Genomic DNA, 10582 nt, shown 5'->3' with positions numbered 1-10582 from the left:
AAACTGTTTTTCTTAGAAATGGCAGCGAAAGGACCATTTGATTTTCCATTGTTTGCACATAAAGCATCCTGCAGATTTTGTATAGGCAGCTGTTTTTGTTTTTTAATTACTCTCTAATTACATTCCAGTCCTTTGAAGTGCATAACCAAGTTAGCTTGTAAGGAATCGGATTTCTCCCTGGAAGCTATTGTTACCAACCAGCCCTGTTTTAATCTAGTTGCAGCCTGCAAGTGGTGCAGTCAGAAGTCCGAGTATTCTACAATTATTGGAATCTGAAAACTATGGCGAAAATGGTCGAGATTAGTGATCTCATGCCAGCTCCCAGCTTCAATGAGCACTCTTACAGCAAGCGTATTCTTTCTCAGCTGAGCGAAAGACGAGAGAAGAATCGACAAAATCAATCATGGAATATCCCCGAAGTGATTACACACAATAAGAGCCATTTCTGGGTGATGCTGGACTGGCTACAAGACAGCCTCCCGCGCTACTTGAAAGATCCAAATGTGAAAACTTGTCCACCCGACAATTCTGGATCACTGCAAGAGATCGATTTGCTCCGAGAGTTTTATTTGGAAATTGCAGAGCACGGTCTACCGGCTACTTTTGAGAGATGGGGTCCGAGCAAACCCAAGCCTCCACCGAGTGGAACTGTGCTCATTGTAGGAGCAGGGTTGTCAGGAATGGCCGCTGCTTACGAGTTGGAAAAAGCCGGCTACAAGGACGTGAAGATCTTAGAGATGAGTCAGCGTTTTGGAGGACGTGTGAAGACACTCGATATGAAAGATGGTTTTGATCGTGGACTCCACACTGATGGTAAACTCAATGTTGCACAGTGCACTAAAATGGTCATGCATAACTACTGCACATTCTTTAATCATTCTATTAAATTGTTGTATTTCTATTGCAGCTGGTGCGATGCGTATCCCCCTTCCCCCAAAGGAGGATCGTCCAATCAATGAGTCAATCCATTACCTCACTGATTTCTACTCTCAGAAAAGGTTTGGACTGAAGCAAGTTCCCTTTAGTAACCAAAGTGACAACGCCTACTACTGCTTCTACGGAGACCTCATACAAATCTCTGGTAACTACAACATCTAAAAATGCTGCCTTTGTGTCTCTTGTTTGTGGTCAATATAATTGTAATAATTATTTGTGGTGTACTGTGAGCATTTCTTTCTATAATTATCATCTCACTATATACAGATTGGAACAAGGACCCAAAGATGATGTTCAACAAGTACTGGCCTGGTTGGAACTCTAAACCTGCAACCAGTAAATTCGACACAATTAGTAAGTGAAAATGTTAATGTGAACATTCCTTGTGCACTATCCCTTTACTAATGAACTCTTGGTGCAATCCACTACTATTATTATTGTGTTCTCAGCCGAGGTAACTATTGGTAGATTTTAAGCAAAACAGCATTATGAAGTGTACTGTATACAACTCAGATTTATTGTATAATAATTATCTTGACAAAAATGTATTGTTACATAAATTTGATAACACTATTACCATGGTTACTATCATCTTGTTGCGTGCATTAGCTGTGACCAAAAATGCCACTGACCGCACATAGTAACAAATTGACATAATTTAACCACAAAAATGCACCGTTTAGATCACGTGTGCAATCTGAGACTTGCACTCCGTATTTAATTTCAATGCGTGCACTAACGGTAGATGAGCAGCTGCAGTAGTAACCACATGCACACAAAGTAAAAACATTGGCTAGACTTTGGTTTTGTGAGAATGCCTTCCAGGAAAAGACTAAACCAACTTCTAGCTGCAACTGAAGCCAAGAAAATAAGATTAGGTAAGCTACACAGAGTAAAAAATTAACAATAACAAAATCCACACTATATTAAATACAGAGCCAGATGTAGATTTGTCCAGCATAGGACCGGATCTACATGTAGGAGTGCAGACTTCAGTAGATGAGAGAAACGCAAGTGTGCAGACAGACCCCAGTCCCAGTACAATCAGCGCAAGTGTGCAGACAGACCTCAGTCCCAGTACAATCAGCATGAGTGTCCAAGTTCCTGAACTAGCATCGACAGATGTAAGGTTAGGAATTGTGCAGAGACTTTCTGAAGTCGCACAGCAGGTTGGATTGTCTCTTGATGTCGAAACACTGTCTTCATTTGTGTCGAGTGGAGGCGTTTCTCTTCAGTGCTTTGGACGATGTACTATCCACGATTCAAGCTGTTCGTGGCAACAATATTACCCAGTGTTGTCGTTTCTCCTCAATGGCCACCTGCATGTTGATTACGTTCGATTGAGTGGCAATATGAAAGCAGCCCTAAATACTAACATAGTTCCTACTGTACTATAGTGAGCTTTCTTTTGATACTAAGATGAGGTCATAAAATTGTGTATTGGAGGCTGCATTCTCAAAAGAGTTGAATGGTCACAGGTAACGCACACAACATGCCAGTAACCATGGCAACAATGTTATTATACTGACCCTTTCTGCATATAAGATATAATTAAAAGAGCAAAAACATGCATTGATGTAGCCTCGATCCCAGGCCGATCTGTCTCCAATTGATTGCTAGGTTTTCAACTTCGTTCTATTAAAAAAAAATCGGCCTGGGACCGAGGCTAGCATTGATGATGCCATCTCACAATGATAAGGCACTTCATTAATTATACTATTAATTTTTATGGCAATAATTATGCCTTAACCAACCTGAGACCTGTAGCATTAGTGTGGCTGGTTGTTTAATGTATTCCACAGTCTAATAGATTGCATGTAGCAGGAAATTTCTAATGAGTCATTATTCACTCCACCCCTGCAGATGAGTACTACGAAACCGTGGCGGGTGTGGTTGTTGATCTGCTTAAGCTCCGCCTCTCGTGGGTAAAGGATCTGCCGTGGATTGTTCAGGCTATTGTGTGGAGCATTTGGACGCAGAATTGGTGCCAATTTTCCTTCGGATCGTTCCTTCGTAGCACCCTAACAGGAATCAAGTCTCAACTTGCCTTTTATCCAATTGTCGGCACCCGCAGGAAAGCGTACGATGCAATCCTCGACCGTCTTGAACCGTTTCTGCCATGGCCGGAGGAAGCCATTACGGCTTACAATATCTTCAACTATACGCTGTCTGAAGATGTCAGTCTCGTAGCTGTGTTGCAGGATAGGATGGGAAAATGGTGGTCCGACGCTATGCACAGCCTGAATGGTGGACTCTCTGCTCTGCCTGAGGCATTTGCTGGGCAAGGAGGCGTGGAGAAGCTCATTGTCTACAACCGTATGGTAACCAAAGTGGAGGTGGTCTGGAACAAAGGCAATGTCACTTCTGCGCGAGTCCATGGTGTTTTTAGGTCTTCTGGCGAGCCTTTCGTCGAGGAAGGAAGGTCTGTGATTCTCACTGTGCCTCTGCATGTGCTGCGTGGGATCGAGATTGTATCGATAAACGGTGATGATTCGAGAACACAGCCGGAACAATTCCCTATGGAATTTCAGAAAGCGATTGAAGATATTTCGTACAGTCCCTCCACCAAGATCATGCTGCAGTACGACAAGCAGTTTTGGCATGAAGATGCAGGAGCGATCATCGATGGTGGTTTCTCAAAGACAAACATGCCGATTGGACAGCTCCACTACCCCACTATTCTCTCCGAGGAGATGCGTGCGTTGATTCATCTCCGTGTTCCCGACAATGCTCTGATCAACCAGAAAGGCATCCTAATGGTCTACACTTGGAAAGCCGAGGCTCTACTCTGGGGAGCGCTCACTGAAGATCAAGCCATCCTGCTAGCCGTCAATCAGATCGAACGAATTCACCCGAATTCTAAACGTCTATTCCAAGTTGGCAAGCGACAGGCCTGGGCTAACGATCCCACCACCCTTGGGGCATTTGCTATGCTCCGCCCCCGTGAGTACATCAGTGTCCTCTACCTTATGCTCGGGTCCTGGCAAAATATATTTTTCGCTGGAGAAGCTATCTCTTTCGCTAACGGCTGGATCCAGGGAGCTCTGGGCTCGGGATTGAGGGCGGCATTCCAACTATATTACCGTGACCAGGTCTCTCAGTAGTTATCAGTGAAAGTAACGAAACTATGTAGTATAGTAGTATAGTGCTTTAATTTGTTTTTCCCCCGATTTGCTAACATTCATGTTCAATTAATATTAATGCGTTCACTTCATTATTTGCATGTTGCTTGCATGCATACAAGATAGTGCATGACATTGTGGTAAAGTGGTCTTCATAATTATACTGTTCATAACTCAAAACATTTTTTATTCAGAAAAAGTGATCTTTACCAAAATTGCAATACCATAATTTATATACCATTTGTATACTAAACTATGGTCTACCTACCGTAATAACAATGATGTAATCAACCTAGCTATGGATAGTCACAATGCACTATAATAATTATTAATATTATTATACATTATTCGTGTTTCTGTTTCTGAATATTCAGCTTCTCAAGCATACATTGGTCGTACACTTTCTGGGTTTTCTCGCACTTTGAAAACGTCTGATTCTTATACTCCAAGCATGTCCAGTACTTCGTAAACTCCTCGTTACAACTTCCTTTGATCTTGGTAAAAAAGTTTATGGCACATTGTGTTACAGCTTTCCCTTCTTGGAGACATTTCCTTGGATCTTTGTGCTCCAGTCGACACTCCATGAAAGCTTCATTCTGCTTCTCACAGTAGCTTCCAAAGTGATGTGCTCCTCCCATAAGCACGGCTGACGTGACTTCCAGCTCTTTAACGTCGAGATCTTGAGGCTTCACTGAAGCTGCCATCTTTCAACTTTTAATAGTGGAGGTCAAAGTACAGGTAGTTGTAACAACGTTTCTTCATGCTCTACAGACGACCTTTACCCTTTTTAAATAGCATATCCCAAGCCGAATTATAACAATATTAAGGGTAAGGAATTTCAAGAAAGCAAAAAACACAACACAACACAACACAACAAACAACACAGAGATATATAATTACGTGCACTAATATAACACAGAACATAACAAGCTAAGGGTGCATGTAAACGGTGTGCTGATCTGTATAAGAATGAAAATTTTAGAGAACATCAGAAAGAATCCATTGGACAAGTGCAGTTCTTGAGAGAAGGGCAGTACACAGGGGCAGGAGGGAGGGGGAAACTTTACTCTCTGTGAAGTGTGTGGATGGGGGGGGGAGAGACCATGAGACAATGAAATGGATATCTATATAACTTACAGTGTACTTAGTTATAATACATGTAACTACAAACGGATTTCAGAGTTTTGACCAATTCACGCAACCTATCACATTTCAGATGACTATATATAAACGCTAAGTGTAGACAAAGCATTGTATTTCATGCAGCTGGCATTATGAATAGACATGCACAAACTGACCACACCTGTCATTCAGCACAAAGGTATCATATGTACTAGGTTACCATGGGCACAACTTGATACTCATTACGTAAGCAAGATTTTTAATGGAGAGGAGATCGAATTACAGGCAAAAATTTGACCTTAGTTGTTAATTATTTGTGGTACATTCTGACAGCACTTTTATTAATTGATCATTTGTATTCGATATCTAGTGTTACCGCTAGAAACATCAAAGAAAAATTGAGACAAATGATATTTATACAATCATGTAAGTAAGTTAGGTACATACCTTTTAGGGGCATTGGGAATAGCGAAAGAAGGGATCTGCATTCCTCCAGCTGCAGCTGTAGGAAAGAAAACAATAATACATGTACATGTACAGCATGTCACCATAATTAGGTACTGTCGAGAGGTACACTGCACTACCCAATAACCGCACACTCACACCCGCCTACACACTGTATACATATCTACTTACCAAAAGCATTAGGGTCGTAGAATCCTAACTGTGGTATCTGTCCCGCAGCGGCCACTGGATACATGAAACTTGGCATCCCAGAGTTCTGAGCAGCTGCAGCCTGTAACAAAGCTTGCTGTACAGCTTGGGCCTGAGCTTGTGCCTGTGCTTCTTGTACTTGTTGATGCTGCTGTTGTTGTTGCTGCTGCTGCTGCTGATGTACCTGTACTGCCTGTTGCTGCGCTTGTTGTTGGGCCTGTGCTTGGGCAGCTTGATGTTGAACCATTAGAGCCATTGCAGTGTTTTGGTCGATACCCATCCCCATTTGAGCCGCCATTTGCATCTGAAGCTGGAGTAACTCTTGAGGATTGATAGATGTAGGTGTTTGAATAAGGGCAGCTTTTTGAAGCATCTCGTACTGTTGTTGCTGCTGTTGCTGCAAGTGTTTCATGTACTCCTCCACCATGGCTGCATTCTGTATGCCTCCAGAATTTCTTTGTAGAGTTGCCAGAGCACTAGGAGAGAGCTGCTGTTGTTGCAATTGCTGTAAGGCAGCTAGCTGTTGCATCTGTAGCATTTGGTGTTGTTGGGCCATAATGGCTGCCTGGTTGGCATCCTTGTTTTGGTTTCTCGAGGCACCACTTGAGGTGGACGGATGAGAGGTGGAGTGATTACTCGAAGTTGAAGACGAAGAGTTTTGTCGAGGATGTTGCGTTGATTGAAGATGGGCGGAATTATCTCGTTCAGCAGGCTCTCTTCTCTCGTGTTCTTGATGCGCTGGAAAATTGTGTCTTTGCTCGCCTCTTCTTTCACGGTCTCTCTCTCCTCGTTCCCCGCGATTGTTCGCCATGTGCTCACGGTGGGGTTGGTGATGGTGTGGGTGTGAGGTGTGAGGGTGTGATGGCGAGGAGGTGGGTGGTCTGTTTCCAGGGTGAGTAGTCACAGGAGTAAACGAGGAATTAGATCTTGGCCAATCACTACTTTGTCCAGAAGCCCCTTTTTTGCTCGATTCGTTATTTCGTTGCCCCTCTGAGGCCTCGTGCTTGGGTTTGGGATTTTCCCTTTCTACTTGAACTTGAGGGTTCCCCATGTTCCATACTACTCCTCCGGGTGCTGCATAGTTGATGATAGCAGGTGTGTGAGGGTGGGCAGTTGACGTTACCACATGTCTGAATCCGTGCTGTTGCTGCTGCTGTTGCTGCTGCTGCCAGGACGATTCTTCAGTCTTCCTCGGTGCAGGACGTCTTACAACGGCATTCTGTCTTCTCATGGGGGCTGCTTGTTGTCCCTGTATACCAGGTGATGCGCACACAACTGGAGTGACAACCTTTCCGTTCTCTCCTATTTTGTTCAAGTATCGAATCTCATCAGTCGGCTCTGACTTAATTATCGAATGTGCAATCACAGAGGGGCCGTTTTGATGTTGCTGTGGTTTTCCATGTCCTTGGGCACTCCCTGAGGCAATGTTGGTTAAAGAAAAACGATGGCCACCCTCCCCACTAGATTGTCTCGATAGCTTGCCCTCATGGTAGATAGAGTTATGGTGTTCATTAGATTTCTGTCGACGAGAATGGGGGCTTTTCCTGTCTTGCTGCATGCTCTGGTGGAACATTTGATCCCTCTTGGATTTCGAATCAATCTGTTGTTGATGCTCGTCTTGCATCTTCTTTTGGTTTTTAAAAGCAATCAGCTGATATTCCATACTCATTGGCAGATTAGGATCGTATATGGCCTCGAATTCCGGCGATATCTCCATGTTTTCCCCTTTAATCGATTCAGAAAATTGCTTGGGTATATTCTGAGTTCTACTACCATCATCACGTTCGTGTCTTTTAGCCACTACATAGGGCATATCTGGTGGCATTGGTGCCATTCGCTTCCTACCTCGGTGAGTATCGGGTGTTTGCTTGCTATCGTCTTTACTGGGACTACCTCTGTCGTCCGGTACATGGATAACAGCCTCATGTGTTTGGTGGCCACGGTGATGATGATGAGCATTGTACGGAGAAAACATGTGAATCTCTTGCTGCTGCCTTAGATGCTTGTGATGTTCCTTGTCATGCTCGTGGTTTTCGAGTTTCACATAGGTTTGTGCTGGTATGGTATTTGCTTTGCCTGGCATTGGAATAACAGCTTGTCCACTTGTAACTGTAAATTGTTGTTGATTTCCAGACACTTTCTTTACCACTTCTCCAACAGTTGGAACTTGAATGGAATTGTTGCTATTATCTCTCGCGGCTTTCTTGCTTTCGATATTGAGACGGGAGTTGACGTGCCCGTCTGTTGGTGGGGGCCCTTTTTTGACAGCTGGTTTGTGTGGGTGTATGGGATGGCCAGAAGAGGGATGGGGACCATCGACACCGGGGGATATCGGCTGAATGTTCTTAAGACTGAACTTGTCTGACGGTATCGGAGCAAGGGCAGGTGTTTGTGGCTGTATGGCATTCTGTGTGTGTGTGTGTGTGTGTGTGTGTGTGTGTGTGTGTGTGTGTGTGTGTGTGTGTGTGTGATGGTCAAATGATAAGGGAATCCACAAGTGTACAGCATTGTACGTGAAATTGCGGGTTATTGCTGTAGCATATTTGAACAACCATAAATTGTGCTACAATGGTTTCTGAAAGCTTAAAGGAAGAAAGATGATATTTCGTCTGAGCACAAACCCACTGAAATTGGATATGAGTTTCGGCACTTAAGTTAATTAGTACACCCAATGTTAATATGCACTTAGATACCACCAATGCTATTGATACATGCACACACAATCTTTACGAAACCAAACCAAGCTATATGCATAGGCACACAAAGCTAGCTATCTCGCAAAAGGAGTGGCGAGTGGTTTATATACTGTACATGTACAAACAACACCATACACGTAACAATAGCCATAATAATTAATTACGTAATGCTTAAACTTACCCCAGTGTCCTCCCTTGAGGGCTTGTCAGTCTTGATGTCTCCCAGCAAATTCTGGACGCCATGTTTATTCCTATGGGGTTTTGCATGAAGGATCGAGCCAGAGCCAGAGCTGTCACTATCGTGGCCGTCTTCATCTCGCAATGCTTCCACTGGCCCCCACTCGCAAATGTTACTGCCTGATTTCACAATGACAGGAGGCGAAGCTGCTAGACCACCATCACTGGATCTCTTACCGGGGGCAGTATCAAACGAGGGAAGAGTGGCTGCCTGTTGCTCGAGAATCTGTTTCGAGTATCGAGCAGGACTTGGTGATCGACGATTGCCAGTTTTAGGGACTAGAGAACTGGGACGTGGCGAGACAGATCTCTTAACACGGGTTTCGGGTTTGTTGAAATCGTCTTGCGTGAGCATTGTCATCTTTGGATGCTTGGCCGGTTTGTCATTGGGAAGTAGCGAGGCAGCCACAGCTGAGAGCGTGTGTAGGGCAGAATGGGAACTTTCGTCGTGACCTCCCTTAGGCATCTTTGACACGGCATTACTGTACATAGCCATTCCCACTCGAGTATGTCGTTGGTCTTGTTCGGGCATGCTCACTGGAATAGCCGACGTGCTTGAGCCAGGGTATGTGCTCAGTAACTTGCTGCGTACTTCATCAGCAGGATTCGATGATTGTTTACCAGTTCTTGGACTTGAGGGCTGAGAATCGGGGATATACTCATCGGTTTGAATCGGTTTTTTCTCGTTCTTTTTCGAACCTTTTGGTCGTCCCACATCACCGAATGAAGGGAGACGGGCAGATATGTTGCTAAGTGATTCTTTCCCCTTGCTACTCGTTTTATTCTTGTACGGATAGAAGCCATTCATACTGGGCATTATGGGATGAGATTCTGAAGCCCCTTTTGAATCTTTAGCCATCTGTTTCGCTTGCCTTGTTGCGTTGTTCTCAGTATCACTACCATCGCTGATATCAGAGTACGGTAACTTAGTGTCTGGTTTTAGTAGAGTGCGCAAGTTTGCTTGCCCCACTTCAGAGGGGTCAGAGGAGGCCATGACGGTTATCGATTCAGTCTCCATGGGGATGGGGGGTGGGTGGAAGGTACTGTTCATTAGAGCACTCTTATTCCCGTGAATAGGCCCTCGTTTTGGTGAGTCAGTTAGCACAATTTCTGGCTCGTTTCTTGACCGTATAGTGTTTGTATCTTTCGAGACTTCGAGCACGTCGACATGAGCAGATTGATTCTCAGAGTCCTTCTGTTTATAGAGGTCCTTGATTTGCACATCACCATACGGACAAGACAACCTGTGGGCGTACGTGGAAACGAACATGTGTGTAATGTCAACCTATGATCTCTTTATGCAGCTAATAAGGAAGTATCACAATAGCTACACATGCAGAAGACGTAAAAGTCAATGGGAATGCACTTACTGATGCTATGATAACGCCACCTACTAAATGCAAACATCACAGTTCCTGCACTTCCTGTGCCAAAGCTTTTAGCTAACACATGTTTTACAAAAACAACAAGCACTTTCCCGCCTGGGGGCATCAGGTACAAAATACCTATAATTCCAACAAGTTACTGTAACCTTGGTTTCATCATTATATATACAAGTTTAAGTAACACAAGCCTGGAAAATTATGTAACTATAAATACAGTGGGAGAGACGCTTACTTGGGTGGGGCCCAATCATGGTGACCAATATCAATCAATGAGCCAGAGAAATTCCTGTTTCTCCAACGAACTGTGACAATCAGTACTCCTGCAGGTATGTCATGTGTACATAATAATTGTGGTGAACCAGACAAGTGTTTGTATAATAGCTGACAGACAGTGACAGCAGAAACATGAGAAACTCATCAGATACAAAAA

The 10582-nt window shown here is 43.9% G+C and overlaps 3 protein-coding genes across 3 annotated transcripts in view; 1 reads left to right on the top strand and 2 right to left on the bottom strand.

The window, feature by feature from the left end:
• The first annotated feature begins 157 nt into the window (after nt 1–157).
• On the top strand, nt 158–4145 carry LOC135338399 (putative L-amino-acid oxidase YobN). Its single transcript, XM_064534511.1, has 4 exons — nt 158–813; nt 908–1081; nt 1204–1290; nt 2800–4145. The coding sequence occupies exons 1-4, from the start codon at nt 282–284 to the stop codon at nt 4038–4040; spliced, it is 2034 nt and encodes a 677-aa protein (XP_064390581.1). The 5' UTR covers nt 158–281; the 3' UTR covers nt 4041–4145.
• Nucleotides 4146–4402: 257 nt separating this feature from the next.
• Nucleotides 4403–4762, bottom strand: LOC135338933 (NADH dehydrogenase [ubiquinone] 1 alpha subcomplex subunit 8-like). The gene has a single exon (XM_064535028.1). The coding sequence runs from the start codon at nt 4760–4762 to the stop codon at nt 4403–4405; it is 360 nt and encodes a 119-aa protein (XP_064391098.1).
• A 102-nt stretch (nt 4763–4864) lies between these two features.
• LOC135338397 (uncharacterized) overlaps nt 4865–10582 on the bottom strand; it is a 12591-nt gene continuing 6873 nt past the window's right edge. The window contains exons 7-11 of the mRNA XM_064534509.1: nt 10385–10472; nt 8712–10011; nt 5817–8241; nt 5628–5682; nt 4865–5128 (exon numbers count right to left, since the gene is read on the bottom strand). Of these exons, the coding sequence (XP_064390579.1) occupies nt 5122–5128; nt 5628–5682; nt 5817–8241; nt 8712–10011; nt 10385–10472 (3875 nt within the window). The 3' untranslated portion in view covers nt 4865–5121. The remainder of the gene's footprint in view (nt 5129–5627; nt 5683–5816; nt 8242–8711; nt 10012–10384; nt 10473–10582) is intronic.

This window comes from Halichondria panicea, chromosome 7 (genome assembly GCF_963675165.1).
Source record: "Halichondria panicea chromosome 7, odHalPani1.1, whole genome shotgun sequence".
NCBI lineage: Eukaryota > Metazoa > Porifera > Demospongiae > Suberitida > Halichondriidae > Halichondria > Halichondria panicea.
This window is presented reverse-complemented; position numbering and strand designations above follow the sequence as displayed.

Bases quoted from the DNA above. Each gene is read 5' to 3' on its own strand.
- LOC135338399 (XM_064534511.1), top strand. From the start codon at position 282: ATGGCGAAAATGGTCGAGATTAGTGATCTCATGCCAGCTCCCAGCTTC. The intron at 814-907 runs GTAAACTCAATG...TTTCTATTGCAG, and splicing joins TCGTGGACTCCACACTGATG to CTGGTGCGATGCGTATCCCC. The intron at 1,082-1,203 runs GTAACTACAACA...CACTATATACAG, and splicing joins AGACCTCATACAAATCTCTG to ATTGGAACAAGGACCCAAAG.
- LOC135338933 (XM_064535028.1), bottom strand. From the start codon at position 4,762: ATGGCAGCTTCAGTGAAGCCTCAAGATCTCGACGTTAAAGAGCTGGAA.